Below are 16,218 nucleotides of genomic sequence, written 5' to 3'. Positions count from 1 at the left end.
CTGTGGAGTAGAAGCAGGTGAGTATAACCAGCACCTAAGAAATCATCAAGGTATGGCATGCTAGAAGCACATGCAGTCATACACAAAGGGAAACAGATCCCAATGTTAAAAAATTGAAGAGGATGAGAACATTGCCATAGCAATAAGTTCCCCTTCATTGGAGAGAGAAAATGTAGGCGACAAAGGTAAGTATCACGGAGGGCTAGACTTCCTGACCTCTTGAAGGTATCTTTCCATATTCAGAACGTACTAGACCATGAATCCCGCTTTTAATCAAAAAGCAGCATACTGTGCCACTGGAACGGCATCACAGGAATTTAGTACAAATGGATCAATTTACTCATTGATGATCACATTCTCCTTGAGAATAATTTAAAGTCAGCTCTCAATTAACCATACCAATGGAGATAGTCACTAGCTCAGAACATTGAAAAAAATTCCTATTTGGCTTTTTAATGATTACATTTTTATTTTGTGTATGCTATAATTAATTAGGAATTTTGTTTCGTATGTCACACAACAAATGGCAGCAGGAGGCATCTTTTTTTTTTTTTTTTTTTTTGAGTCAGAGTCTTGCTCTGTTGCCTAGGCTGGAGTGCAGTGGTGTGATCCAGTTCACCACAACCTCTGCCTCCTGGGTTCAGGATTCTCCTGCCTTAGCCTCCCGAGTAGCTAGGATTACAGGCATGCACCACCATGCCCAGCTAATTTTTGTATTTTTAGTAGAGACACGGTTTCAGTATGTTGGCCAGGCTGGTCTGGAACTCCTGACCTCAGGTGATCCACCCACCTCGACCTCCCAAAGTGTTGGGATTACAGGTGTGGGCCACCGTGCCTGGCCAGGAGGCATCTTAAGAACCTGCTGAGTGGGGTGGAGCTTGAAATATTTCCTGAGGAAAATCCACTGACCAGATCATCAAGAACTGGCTCCCTGCCAGGCGAGATGGCTCATGCCTGTAATCCCAGCACTCTGGGAGCCTGAGGTGGGTGGATCACCTGAGGTCGGGAGTTCAAGGACAGCCTGACCAACATGGAGAAACTCAGTCTCTACTAAAAAAAAAGCCAGGTGTGGTGGCACATGCCTGTAATCCCAGCTACTCCGGAGGCTGAGGCAGAAGAATCGCTTGAACCCAGGGGGCGGAGGCTGCGGTGAGCCGAGATCGTGCCATTGCACTCCAGCCTGGGCAATAAGATCAAAACTGTCATAAAAAGAAACAACTGGCTCCCATCCTGCCAAGTCTCTTCAATGCTCCATTCAATCTCCCTAAGTCACATGGAGGTCAAAATAAGGTGAGAAGATGTAAATCTATACATTACCATAAAGGATGAGAAAAATCCTACTGTCTAACAAGGAAGTAATTTTTGTGGGAAATTAAGAAAATACTGCTTTTAAGATAAAAATAGTTTGAACCTCCTACTCTGTAAGTCTAAATTATGGTAAGCATTCTTACCCAGAAGGCCTTAAGATTTTTGAGTAACTCATCACTGCTTACTTATATTTTTCAGTAGTGTGACAAAAGAGACCTGGTAGCCTTCCTTCATAGGAACGTTCCCAATCTGGTCCTCCTGTGATTCTCTAGGGGTGGGCTGGGGAGGTTGGCAAAGTCCTCTGGGAGGTATGGCAGAATTAACTGGGGGCTTTCCCACATCACATCCCGTCTGTGCTACCATTACACTCTAACATGAGAATCCTGGACTCCCTCCACTCTGCCCAACTTGAGAAACTAACAGTTCCTGTGGGAGAACGTCCTCTCTCTCAGGTGGGTGGGGTCAGGAGAAAGCGAAAGCTCAGAACTACTGCTTTATGCCAACCAGTGGTGATGAGGTAAATATCGTAAAAGTGAACCTCACTCCAATACCCTTTGAGATGGGACTGAACTCACACAGGCCATCTCCAAACAGATTTAGATACTCAGACTCCAAAATGGCTAAAGGTAATTGAACTTAAACATTGTGAGTCACAAAGCCAGCATTATAGTAAAGCTCCACTATGTTGATAAGTCCATTAGTCTTAAGTAGAAATCTCCAGTTTTACAAAGTGATTAATTTACATTTGCATGCTCAGTCAGATTTTTTAAATTGCACTTAGAAAAATCTATACTTACGTTACCTTCAAAGAAAGGACAATTTAGAATATCTCAAAATAGCCCAGAGGAAAATAACTCATGGCCAAGATGAATCTTACTGTCCCAGGTGAGAGCCGCAAGGGCAGCTAAGATATTGTGAAGCCTGAGATCTAGAATAAAATTAATCATCATCTCTTCATAAAGTAGAAGGAATAAGTTGAAGAGCAGGCAACGTGTCTGGTAGAAATAGCAATGCAATTTAGGACACAAGTAATCTAAGCAGCATTCTTGCATATTTAGTTATTGTTATCATATTGACAGTTTTGTGCATGTTGACTAAATTTGTATCCAAATGAGGACAAAGAGACTTTAAAATAGAAATACATGATCATTTTAAAGAGTGAGAGGTCACAGAGAAAAATGAACTTTAGCTTCTGAACAATTAATTGATCAAAATAATTGGGATTTCTACTAGAGATGGTGCTGAGAAATGGTTTCATACTACATGACTAGATGCCCCGACTTCCCCTGCAGAAGAGGCCAGCTCTGTTGACCTTGATGAATCAGAATGGTCAGGTGCTACCATATGGCCCTGGGCAGGTCAGGCACACAGCTGATGCTCAGGCCTCCATTCCACAATGTGTTGATCCTCTCCCCCTCCAACTAGTTCTGTTTCTCCTACTTTACTTTGGTCTATTTCTGTCTTTTAGCCAACATATTAAACACCAGTGAAAGAAATTCTTCTTCTCTGTTGGATCATGCAACATTTAGCAGAACACAAGCTCACACCAAGGGGCCCTAATAGAGCTGTCTCTAGTGTCCCTTGCAGCTCATGGAACTGCAGCTCACATGAAGCCTCTAGCCAGTGTCAATAGGTTAGACAGAACAATATGCACGGAAACAAAAGCATCTGAGTGCCCCTCCAACAGGCAAGAGGCACTCAGGACAAGGATAGAGAGAGAGGAGGAGAAACTTACATGTAAAGGGTTCCACTTCCCAGCCTTCCAGGGTAGCAGAAGGAAGAGAACAAACAAGTAAGAAAATGTCACAGAGAACGATCTGGAAAAGTCTCTGCTCTACACACATGGTGGGAGCTGAGGCTTAGGAAGCTTTATTAAAATCAACCTCAAGTCCACTTTTAACCAAAAAGATTTAACTAAATCTTGTTGGAAGTCATGAACAGATTTGTTTTTCAGTTTGAAAGAAAGGTTTGTTTAAACAGGCATACTGCACTAAGTGATCCTTGTCATAAAAGGAAAGAAGTGATTAAATTTCTGTTCAGTATAAATATAATCAGAAGAGGTCCATGGTTGACAGGAGGAGCGAGAGCGAACACAACAAATAATATATTATTAAGTCTAAAATTACAAATGCATATCATTGGGTGCCATCGCCAGCAAAGGAACACTGAAGACTTAAAAAATGAACTAGAGAAGGAAATGACATTTTCGTTTATGTTTCTAGGTAGTTTTGTTCAATTCTGAAGAAATAATACCAATTTTGATGAAATATGAAATAGTAGTTGATCCAGAGAAATTACAGAAACAAAATTTTCTAAGACATATTGGAAAAAGTGAGTTACAGCTTACCTTGCCTCTTGAAACAGCTTTGCAAGCTATTTTCACAATCAAGTAAGACCAGAAGCAGTTCAACCCTTGTATTAGCAACAGCAGTAGGTTAAAAACCCACCAGGAAGGGTAAGGTCCAACGATCTCCCAGCTTTCAAATAATGTGGTATTTAACACCCTAAGCAAAAGAAGCAAGTGATTAGTGAATGTGGCATTTTCCTTTGCTTTCCAAGGAACTCTCGTCACTCCTTTAAAGCAGAAGGTCAACAGTGTCTCCCAACTACCCCCTCTCTGGCAGGATGGTATGAAAGTTTGCCAGGTACTTAGAAATGTCATTTCCTGAAGAATTGCCCTGGTGGTATGACTTTCATTTCGTTTTAGGTTGAATATTTTTTCCCTAGTCGCTTCTTCGAAAATGATAAAATAAATATAACGTAAAATTGACCATCTTGACTTTTTTAAGTGTATGGTTCATTGGCATTAGGTAAATTCATATTGTTGTGCAACCATCACCGCCATTCATGGTCAGCACACTTTCCATCTTTCAAAACCAAGATTCTCTACCCATTCTACCAGCCTGCATCAACCACCATTCTCCTTCCTGTCTCTGTGAATTTGACTACCTTAGCTACAGCATCAAAGTAGAATCATAGTATTTGTCCTTTTGTGACAGGCTTGTTTCATCTTCAAGGTTCATCCATGTTGTGGCATGTGTCAGAACTTCCTTCCTTTTTAAGGCTGAATTATACGTATATATCATGTTTTATCCACTCATCCACTGAAATGGAACTTGGGTTGCTTCTACCTTTTGGCCATTGCAAATAATGCTACTAAGAACACGGGTCTACAAATATCACTCTGAGTATATATCTTTCAGGCATATATCCAGAAGTGGAATTGTTGGATCATATGTTTCCCCCTTCACTTTTGCCATCATTTCTTTCATTAATTTTCATTCATTTTTTTGGTTGGGATGCTGTATCTACTTGTTAAAAGGCCTGTATGATCTTTGAAGTTGCTTTTGGGCTTTAAATAAGTGAGAAGAATGCCATTCAATGCCAATACACTGTAAAAAAAAGAGATTAACTCCTAAACATTACTTAAGCATAAGCCATACACCTAGCACAGGGAAAAACACAGTGGAAGTGAGAATATGAGTGAGACGTAGGCTCATATCTAGTAGGAGAGTCATTAGAGGGTCCTTAATTGTGTAAGGCTTCCCCTGGGAAAGCACTGACAATTGAAAGACATCATTTTGAAGTGATATCTTGAAATGAGTATTGGAAGGATTTTGACAAAAATGATTAGAGAACAATGAATGTATTTAGTTTTAAGAGTATGTAAGAGTATGTATTTGAATTAGGAAAAATTATTTGAGGTAACTGGTTCTCTCTGTAATCTACCATCAGAACTAGAACGCAACAGCCACCTGGAGCAGATACCTCAAAGGCTGGTTTTAGTGCTTTGCTCTGGTCCCTGCCTGTGTCTGCTCCTAAGCACTTGGAAATGGACTCATGTCATCTGGACCCATATTGCTGCCACAGAGAAGCACAGCACCTGCATAATTTTGGAATCATTCTTATTCTCGGCTCTCCTCCTCAGCTTACCCCAGGGATGGTTTGGAGACCCACAAGAAAACTCACCTAAGTGCATTTCTACTGACTGCCACTGCATCACTTTGCTGGGACAATCTGATTCTAGAGGACAGGCTGGGTGGACAACACTTAGTGGCTAAAGGGAAGGGAGAGAAAACTCTCGAATTTAAGACACAGATCACTCATATAAGAACATAAGACAAATAGATAATTTAAACAAAAGAAACTGTGATGAAAGCTTTGAGAGAGGTTAGAAAAGAACTTTGTGAATTAGAAAAGAAAAAAACAGGCCAGGCACGGTGGCTCATGCCTGTAATCCCTGCACCTTGGGAAGCCGAGGTGGGCAGATCACCTGAGGTCAGGAGTTCAAGACCAGCCTGGCCAAGATGGTGAAACCCTGTCTCTACTAAAAATACAAAAAAAAAAAAAAAAAAAAAAAAAAAAATTAGCTGAGTGTGGTGGTGTGTGCCTGTAGTCCCAGCTACTCAGGAGGCTACAGCAGAATTGCTTGAACCCAGTAGGCGGAGGTTGCGGTGAGCCGAGATCATACCACTGCAGTCCAGCCTGGGTGATATAGCAAGACTCCATCTCAAAAAAAAAAAAAAAAAAAGAGAGAGAGAGAAAAACAATTATTGCAGTTGGAATAAGAGGTAAAGAAAAAAGAAAAAAGGAGAGGCTAGGCACTGTGCCTCACTCCTGGAATCCCAGCACTTTGGGGGGCTGAGGTAGGAGGATTGTTTGAGTCCAGGAGTTTGAAACCAGCCCGGGCAACAGAGCGAGACCCTATCTCTATACAAATAAAATAAAAATTAACCATGTATGGTGGCAGACGCCTGCAGTTCCAGCTACTCAAAAGGCTGAGGCAGGAGGATCACTTGAGCAGGAGTTGCAGGTTACAGTGAAGCTATGATTGTGCCACCGCACCCCAGCCTCGGTAACAGAGTGAGACCTTGTCTCAAAAAAATAAAGGAAAAAGGAGAATGAAAAATAAAATAGACAAATAGATTCTTCCCCATCCCCCAATTTCTGCCACTCCTATTTACAGACTAGAATGAGACTAACAGTTTGTCTCCAACCCTGCCATACTAGTTGTCTTTAAAGTGTAATACACAATAAACATGTTAAAATTCTAAAAATGATAGAAATTTAATGATTTGAATTTTACAAGTCATTAAAAGAATAATACCTCATGAAATAGTTGTATTCACTCTGGGGAAGGGGGATAATATTAGGAAATCTGTTAACATATTACAAACATAGGCCAAATTGGTATAAATGTAATGATTTCAACAGCATCAAAGACACTTGGTAATGTTTAATTCCTCATTGTTGATGTTTAACAATTAGAATACAAAGGACTTACTATGATTTTTGTAACCCTTTCAAATCAGCATATTAATAAACACCAGAATCATTTCCTTTAAAATCAGGAAAACCATGGACAAAAAGTATAACCATTATTATTTAACACTATTCCGGAAGCTCTGGCCATTGAGTATGGCAGGGAGTCAGAGACTGAATTTCAAATACATAGACATAAAATATCTATAAATATTTTAAAAACAGCAAACAACCAAAATGTCCCATAACAGGAAACACTAAAAATTAAAAATTTAGGGCCGGGCGCGGTGGCTCAAGCCTGTAATCCCAGCACTTTGGGAGGCCGAGACGGGCGGATCACGAGGTCAGGAGATCGAGACCATCCTGGCTAACACGGTGAAACCCCGTCTCTACTAAAAATACAAAAAACTAGCCGGGCGAGGTGGCAGGCGCCTGTAGTCCCAGCTACTCCGGAGGCTGAGGCAGGAGAATGGCGTAAACCCGGGAGGCGGAGCTTGCAGTGAGCTGAGATCCGGCCACTGCAGTCCAGCCCGGGCTACAGAGCAAGACTCCGTCTCAAAAAAAAAAAAAAAAAAAAAAAAAAAAATTAAAAATTTAGTTTTCATTCTTATTCCAGAAATTATTTTTTTTTTACATTTTAAAAATTTAATTTTTATAATTTAAGTTCTGGGATACATGTGCAGAACGTGCAGGTTTGTTACATAGGTATACATGTGCCATGGTGGTTTGCTGCACTCATCCACCTGTCATCTAGGTTTTAAGTCCCACATGCACTAGGTATTTGTCCTAATGCTCTCCTTCCTTCACCCCCCAGTCTCAGACAGGTCCCAGTGTGTGATGTTCCCCTCTCTGTGTCCTTGTGTTCTCACTGTTCAACTCCCACTTATGAGTGAGAACATGTGGTGTTTGGGTTTTGAGAAATTATTAATAATAAATAATTAATACTTATTAACAAATACAATTACTTTGTAAAAATGATTAAATTAGGATAATGCCTACATTCCTGCCTTGTTTATTATCTGAAGAAGCAGTTATCTCTTTAAACATCAGTTTGCAGGCCAGGGGGACAACAAGGCTCAACTCCGTGGCAGTGTGGGAGGACTCGCACACCTTACACTCTTCTATCTCCAGCACCCTGCAAAACACCTGGAAGTAACATGCTTGCTAGACACGTTCGTTGATTGACCATGTGTTTGCTAATCCAACAATTCAATAAATATGAAGAAGAAAGCTCTGAAATAATAAAAATAATTTTATTTCAAAACTAGCTCTGCTTCTTGACATACTACACATGTTGATATTCAGAGAAACTTTAGTTCCCTTTGAACAGAAAGAAGTTCTGTGTAAATAGCAACAATGACTGCATTATGCTATTCATTATAAGTTAACCTTTGCTGGATTATAGACCGAGAAGCTTTCTCGCCATTGTGACGCTAGGACTGATGCTACTGCTTGGCTTAATTTGAACAGGATGTCAGAGCAGCCGTTGGCAACATGGCATTCACATTAATTTCTGAAACACTGCATCAGGATTTATAGGCTTTGCCATGACAATCAGTGGCACCTCTGATTACTTATGAGATGCTGCTCAAAAGTAATGGGATTTCGTTGAAAATCAACTTGGCTTCCTGTAGAGACACTTGACAAAATACAATCAGTGCACCAAACGGACATATCTCTCAGTGAGAAGCATGGTAAGAAAAACAATATATTAGGAATTTATACTGGGGGAGAGAGAACATGTGACACCCGGACTCTAATAAACAGTAAACTTAGGAAAGAGCCTTTGTTTGGCCCAAGAATGTTACAATTGAGGAAACTGGTTTTTTTTTTTTGGACAAACTATTAAAATGGTGATTATAGAATCTTATTTCTGGGAGGTACTTTAGGAGTATGTACTTTAATGATGCCATCACGAACCTATGGTGACAGAGTTCAGGATAGTGGTTGTGACAGTTAATACTGAGTGTCAACTTGATTGGATTGAAGGATGCAAAGTATTGATCCTGGGTCTGTGAGGGTGTTGCCAAAGGAGATTAACATTTGAGTCAGTGGGTTGAGGAAGGCCGATCCACCCTTAATCTGGTGGGCACAATCTAACCAGCTGCCAGCAAATATAAAGCAGGCAGAAACACGAGAAAGGTGAGACGGGTCCAGCCTCCCAGCCTACATCTTTCTCCTGTGCTGGATGCTTCCTACCCTCAAACATCGGACTCCGAGTTCTTCAGTTTTGAGACTCAGACTGGCTCTCCTTGCTCCTCAAGCTCGCAGCCAGCCTACTGTGGGACCCTGTGATCGTGTAAGTTAATACTTAATAAACTCCTATATGTCTCTCCTATTAGTTCTATCCCTCTAGGGAACCCTAATACAGCGGTTGTCTTTGAGGGAGGACTGACCGGGGGTGGGGGGATCTAAGGGAGGCTGGACACTTCTATATCTTGATCTGGGTGATGATCACATGGGTTATACATACATACAAATTTATTGAGCCATATACTGAAGATTTTTTGCACTATATTGCATATAGGAATTATATGCCAATAAAATAAAATGGAAGACAGTACCCTGTGGGCCAAACAAAACACATATATACAAAAAAACACACACAATGTACAGCTTTCGGCTTTAAGAATTACTCTAACATCAGTATTTTCCTTAGATGCTTAGATGCAAAGGGGTATGGCCTTAAGTATCTTATTTAAGACACTTTGTGTTTGCTTCACAAAAACGGTTGTAAACTGTTGTGCATAAATGTGTTCATCCCCCACACACATAATAAAGAACTGTATAATAGTTCTATGATAATCAAAGTTAAGATAAAGAACCCATAAAAGTTAAGCATGAGCTGAAGTAACTACAGGGCATGGCCAAATTAACTTTTATGATTCATTAAAATCACCCACCAAGGCTAAGCTTTTGGGGTGGTCACAGATGAATTTGTATTCAACATATGGCTTCTAAGAAAATAAATTCTTTTCTTTTCCAAATAATAGCAGCGAACCTCTACTGTTGCCTAATGAGTACAGAGGCAGAAGGGACCTGAGATCATTTTTCTTTTCATTCATGTTAGGCTCACTTAACCACTAGATGGCATATCATGCATGCACAGTGCATACTCAGGCAGGTTTGTTCTACCCAAACCTTTTGCTAAGGGTGAGTCCCAGTACAGAAAACACTTGATCTCCATGTTATACCCCCCATTCTAAAAATCCCATCAAGTGAATGGGCATGCCATCAAATGAATGGACATCCCATCAAATGCATGAAGAGGCGTCAGTCTGAGCTGTTTTCGTCCTGCATTTGACAGAAATGTGCCTACAGGGCAAAGCTGGGCTCCATGCATTTCACTACTGATGCCCTGATACACCTGTGACCACCCCAATATCTTAGCCTTGGTGGGTGATTTTAATGAATCATAAAATTTGATTTGGCCATGCCCTGTAGTTACTTTAGCTCATTCTTACCCTTTATGGGTTCTTCATCTTAACTTTGATTATCATAGACATAAGGGATATGTGTGTGTGGGATGCATACATTCATGCAGAACAGTTTATAACTTTTTTTTTTGTGAGGCAAACACAAGGGAGTCTTAAAGAAGACAGTTAAGGCCATACCCATTTGAATTCTAAGCATCACTGTAACTTAAAGCATTATGCTTTCCCCTGAAACCTGAGGACTGAGGTCTCATAATGTCACAGAGTGCAGTGTAAAAAGACCTTCACTGGCATCTTACTCCAAAAACTATCTCCAATGCTCAACTTCCCCATTCTCATTGCAACTTCCAAGTAAGAGTTTAAATCCATTCTCTGTAATATGTAAAATTAGATGAACATTCTTTCAGCCCTGTCCATCTTACTTTTAAATACTCCAGTGACATACAGGCAGGAGCACATAATGGTAATCAAGACGTTAACAATGGCCCAGGTGATCTTATTGTATGAATGGGTTACAGGTACATGTTTTTGATGACACCATGGCCTTTGGCCATGGCAAGTAACCGCAAGTTTACCTCCACCGCTCCTCCCCTACTTTAACTAAAGAGTTCTATCTGAGCCTTGGGTTGTATGTTTTTGGAATGATCTCTAAAAAAACCACAATAATAATTAGACCCAAGTCAAATATCCAGAGAGCCAAGATTTCTTCTCTAAGGAACAGAGTCAGGGCCTCACTTTAAGGAGTGCTACATAATGTCAGTGAGGATACCTTGAAAAGTAAAATGAACTCTGTGGTCAAAATTAGGGTGTGGTTTACTTCATAGCTTTTGAATGGTCTTAACTTTGCTTTCCCAAACAGACCTCAGTGTATTTCATGATGTGCGTTTCTCTGGCATATATGTTCATTTGACCTACATAAAACATAAAAGAAAGCAGACTCTACCTCAGATGACTAATCTGCTAGCATGTTTTGTCCATTTTAAAGTAGATGCTGATAGAAATGCATTTAAAATTCACTCTGAACAAAAAACGTGGGCATTTAAAACCTGAAAGTCAGGTAATTAAGTCATGATTACAAGCAGCCCTCGTTGTGCAGGTTTTCTTAAGGTAATAGAAGTTCCAGGCTTAAATAACATCAACATCATTAGTCAACATCAAGACTATTACAAGGCTGAGAACGATGTTTGCAATTTCCTTCCTTTTTAACAAGACTGCCCCTGCTGCAGCTTGCATTCTCCACAACACTGGTGTTGATATCAAGTTCCCAGTTTTGGGAGGACAGCTTCTGGGTAGCCTCCAGCATGGGTGCCTAATTATCTTGAATAAAAAAGTCACTAATCTATTAATCTGTAGCAAACATGGAAGTTACTTATTTTCTTTTTTTTTTTTTTTTTTTTTTTTTTGAGGCGGAGTTTCGCTCTCTCGCCCAGGCTGGAGTGCAGTGGCCGGATCTCAGCTCACTGCAAGCTCCGCCTCCCGGGTTCACGCCATTCTCCTGCCTCGAGACTCCCGAGTAGCTGGGACTACAGGCGCCCGCCACCTCGCCCGGCTAGATTTTTGTATTTTTTTAGTAGAGATGGGGTTTCACCGGGTTAGCCAGGATGGTCTTGATCTCCTGACCTTGTGATCCGCCCGTCTCGGCCTCCCAAAGTACTGGGATTTCAGGCTTGAGCCACCGCGCCCGGCAAGAATTGGTCTCTTATTCCAAGAAGTTTGTAACTGGTGACTTCCTGGTTGGGGTAGATGTTATTATTATTATTATTATTTTCCAAAAGTACTTGCTGCCCTATTTGCTGTCTGCCTGCCTGAATTCCTAACTCTGCCACTGCCTGGTCTACTTACCCACGCTCCTGAGCTCCCAACCTGAGTCCTTCCAGCCAAGGCTGTGTCCTTCGGGATGTATCCCGATTCCAACATGCTTGTTTTCAGCCCTCTAGTTAGCTCTTTGTTGCCTATGTGTGCATAAGACAGACTTTTGCTTGGTTCTCTATAACTTCTCTTCCTGGAGTAATTACCATGTGTTAAGCACTGTGCCAAATATGTTACATACATTGCTTCATTTTTGCCCATTCAACGTCTCTATAAGATCCTCAAATAGCAACGCTAATACTAGTTAATACTTATTGAACATTATATGTTACGAACCGGGCTTAGGCTTTATATGTTAACTCATTTAATTCTCAGGAAATAAAGCCTATGGGATAACTTCTATTTCTTTTTTTCCACACTGTGTCCTGTAATTATCCCTATTTTTCATATGAGGACATGGAAGCAGAGAAATGTAAATAACATTCCCCAAGTCAGATCACATTAGTGGGGGACACTGAGACTTGAAGCTACCTGTCTGCTGGTCTAGGCCATCAGGTTCTCCCATCCCTTTCTCTGTTCTTCACCCAGGCTTACACTCAGAGCTGATCCGTCCCCACATTATGATGGAGGATGAACATCAATATCTCTGTTCAGCATTTCTGCAGATATTTGCCATTGGCCTGTAATTCCCTGTAATGTGTTGTCCCTTGGGCTCATAAGCTAGTTTCTGGTAGCCATAAGCCAGGCCCTGCTGCTTCAGTGACCCATTTGGTTTTATTTATGTGGTTTCCCCACTTTGGCCCACCCCACTTGACCCTTAAATCCCAATATAATTGTCTCCATTACTGAAAATTATATAATTCCTTTCATTACTACTTTGTCATGTACACAAAATATTCAAGACACAAAACCAAAGATCTTTGTAAATTCAACAAGGAAATAGGAGTGCCAGCCCTGTGCCCTTTTCTTTGCTTTTCTCTTTGAAAGGACTGAGGCGGATGTATATCTGTAAATATCCCTTACATTAAGAAAAGGATAGATAAGACTGACTCCTGCTAGGCAGGTAGAAGCCTAAGAAAGACTGTGATTCCAGGGACTTACTCTTCCAGTTTTCTAAAAGAGTATAAAACCAGCCTCCCATCCTCATAGAGGCAGGATGGCAGAAGTGGCTCTGAAACCTCCCTACACTTGTGTGCTCCTCCCTGAAGGGCTACGTTTGCTCATTTCCATTGTAGGATCATTCTGAGCAAGGCCAATGGCAGGCCAAGCACTCTTGGGTCTAGGTGGGGAATGCTGTCAGATTACCATGGGCTTCCTTACCTTTTTTCCCTTTTCCCCTTCCCTTGAAGATTTCAATGGTATGTTTTGTAGAGGTGAGAGAAAACAAAGACCAAACACATACCAATTTGAGACTCTGGTTGTGAGATTATTTGTTTCAGCTTCAAAGTTTCTGGGTCTAATCAATTAACTCAGTTAAAGTAGAAAATCTTGGTCATTCTGATAACTCACCTCTGATGGACTCCAATGACAAGGAAGTAGACAGGGAATTTCTAGCTGCCTGGCAGAAGGAGCCTGTTTACAGGGTGGCTATTTACAGCAGAAACACAGAGAGGCTGCTCTAGTTACTTGCTTCTTGGGAATAGCTTCCATTTTGGCTTCCTATTTGGGCAGTTGCTGAGGCTGGGACAATTTGTATTTTCTCATTTTAACAACTTGAATATCCATCTATGGGTGGGATAGGTTCTTAAGCCAGAGGGGCCTGCAGTGGGGTGGGAGCATGGTTATTGCACTGATCACAGCCCACGGGAGTGATGTGGTTTTGTACATTCCCTAGAGAAGGAAATGAGGCACACAGTATCCATCTTTATGCCTCCATGCTGAGAGTCACACATGGATATTTAAAATGAGGATCCCTAGAGATGACTAGAAAGCATGAGTAAAATACGTCCCTAACTAGTCCACTGAAGGATTTAAGAGAGCTAGAGCCATAGTAATATTTCCTTCTGTTTGGAAGATGTTCAAAGACTTCATGTTTATTAGATTCAGTCTCGTTATTAACTGTAAAGTCAGCAGATCGGATACAATGCCAACTTTTTGGTCAGGAGATCAAGATCCTAAAATAGTATTTAATTATCCAAGGTCACAAGAGAGAGGTTTTGTTGTTTCTAACCAAAACATATAATCTTTAGGAATCCTTCTCTCCTTCTTTTAAAACTTACATTAAAAAAGAGAATGCGGGCTGGGCGTGGTGGCTCACGCCTGTAATCCCAGAGCTTTGGGAGGCTGAGGTGGGATCACTCGAGCCTAGGAGTTCAGGAACACCCTGGGCAGCACAGTGGGCCCTTTTCTCTACAAAAATAAAAATTAGCCAGGTGTGGCAGCACATGCCTGTAGTCCCAGCTACTGGGGGGGGGGGGGGCGGGGCTGAGGCAGAAGGCTCGCTTGAGCCCAGGAGTTCAAGGCTACAGTGAGCTATAAGCATGCACTGTACTTCCATCTGGGTAACAGAAGCAAAGGCCTGTCTCGAAAAAAACACACACAGAATGTATAGTCTTTTTTTTTTTTTTTTTTTGAGACGGAGTCTCGCTCTGTCTCCCAGGCTGGAGTGCAGTGGCACGATCTCGGTTCACTGCAAGCTCCGCCTCCTGGGTTCCCGCCATTCTCCTGCCTCAGCCTCCTGAGTAGCTGGGACTACAGGCACCCGCCACCTCGCCCGGCTAGTTTTTTTGTATTTTTTAAATAGAGACGGGGTTTCACCGTGTTAGCCAGGATGGTCTTGATCTCCTGAACTCGTGATCCACCCGTCTCAGCCTCCCAAAGTGCTGGGATTACAGGCTTGAGCCACCGCGCCCGGCAGAATGTATAGTCTTGAAACAATTTTTAGCAAATAAGAGCTAAAAGGGAGGTTTAGAAGTGATCATGTTCAGGCTGGCAAGACAGGAAGAATGCTTCCCTCTGCTGCCTAGAAATCTCTCGAGAAGGTTCTGGTAGGGTCTTGGCTCTGGGAGAATCTCAGTATTTAACTCTTTAGGGATCAAATTCCACCCATCTTATTTAGCTTGAAGGGAGTCAACATCACCTTAGGCATTGTGTGTGTACTCTGGGTATCAGAACTTCAGGTAGACCTAACCATGTCTGCACTGCAGGCCTGGTTGTGAGACTTCTCTACCACATCCAGGAGGCAACCGTTTTCCTAAAGCAATGTATTAACTAATAGGTTCATCTGTGATCACGAAAAAATTTCTGAAAACTGAATATTATGTATTATTATGTAAAGTATATGTACTCACTTGCATTTTGTCCTTTGGCCCTTGAAGAAATCCAGGCCTAGGCACTTGAACACACCAACTGGTTGGTGGGTCCAAGAGTTATGCTAAGGAGTACGCTACTGTTCCTGAGACACAGATCCTCCTTCTTTCCAACTTCCTTCTTCTCATCTCTCATGTCTTATCTCTGAGACACGGACCCATAGTGCCTCCTGGTCTCTGTACTCTGATACTTACATGGGGAGTGGTATTTGATGCCTGGCTTCTCACCCCCCTGGAAAGCCCTGACTTCCCTGATGCTGTCTGCTCTAGGGGGTCCCCGTCCTGACACTGTCCCCCAAATTCCACCCCCAGCCCCATCAAGCCACACCAACTCCTTCATTTGCACACAGGTGGAGAGGGAGGATGGGAGCAGTTGGGCCTGGGGTGGGTGGCAGGAAAGCAGGGGATAAGAGGACAGTGTTTTACCCTTACCTAGAGTGTAAGAAATTTCTCCTCTAGCTAGCTGTGTGTGTGAGGATGTGATTTGGCATGGAATTCTAAACAGGTATAGATTCTACTGGAAGTGTTACAATACTTTAAAATAAAGGTCTGTTTTTATTTCATTATTTACAAGATTAATTCTTCACTTTTATCCTGCAAAAATATCCCTGAAAATTTTGGAAGTGCTGCTAAAAAGAGAAAAAAGTATCCTAGGCCTGCAGCCTTGAGAGAGATTCTGCACCATATTATCTCTAGGTTGGCAAAAGAGAGATGCAGTGAACATGCTTTTAACAAAGAATTGCGCCCTGTGCGCCCCACAAGTAAGAAACAGTTGTGGAAACTGAATTGTAAGATGCTCAAAATCAAGGGGGAAAAGGACCCAAATAAACAACAACAAAAAGCCTTAGGAAAGTGAATGCACAGATTTAGAAAAAATTTTGCTCTTGCAGGCTTCACAAGTATGACAGAAGAATCACACACATGAAACTATATGCACTGAATAAGTGATCAAGCCAAACATAAATGTATCATTCTGTTTAATCAACAACTGAAATAATGTTAACTACTAGAATCATTGCTATAGAATACGATGGCTGTGCCTGGGAATATGGGTGGGAAGTGAGCTTCCTCAGAGAAGAATTGACAGATTTCAGTAC

At 41.6% G+C, this 16,218-nt stretch overlaps 1 protein-coding gene across 3 annotated transcripts in view; it reads right to left on the bottom strand.

Moving 5' to 3' along the window:
- Positions 1-16,218, bottom strand: part of CERS6 (ceramide synthase 6) — a 317,758-nt gene that overhangs the window by 5,646 nt on the left and 295,894 nt on the right. Inside the window, exons 9-10 of one of the 3 annotated variants that reach the window (XM_007965259.3) lie at positions 3,656-3,812; positions 3,044-3,067 (exon numbers count right to left, since the gene is read on the bottom strand). In XM_007965259.3, the coding sequence (XP_007963450.1) occupies positions 3,044-3,067; positions 3,656-3,812 (181 nt within the window). Of the gene's footprint in view, positions 1-13; positions 1,191-3,043; positions 3,068-3,641; positions 3,813-16,218 lie in introns of those variants that run through there. The other 2 variants (XM_073019784.1, XM_007965260.3) reach the window with 2 other exon arrangements.

The sequence above is a fragment of the Chlorocebus sabaeus genome, chromosome 10 (assembly GCF_047675955.1).
Source record: "Chlorocebus sabaeus isolate Y175 chromosome 10, mChlSab1.0.hap1, whole genome shotgun sequence".
Lineage (NCBI taxonomy): Eukaryota > Metazoa > Chordata > Mammalia > Primates > Cercopithecidae > Chlorocebus > Chlorocebus sabaeus.
The sequence above is the reverse complement of the archived record's forward strand: the minus strand, read 5'-3'. Positions and strand labels throughout refer to the sequence as shown.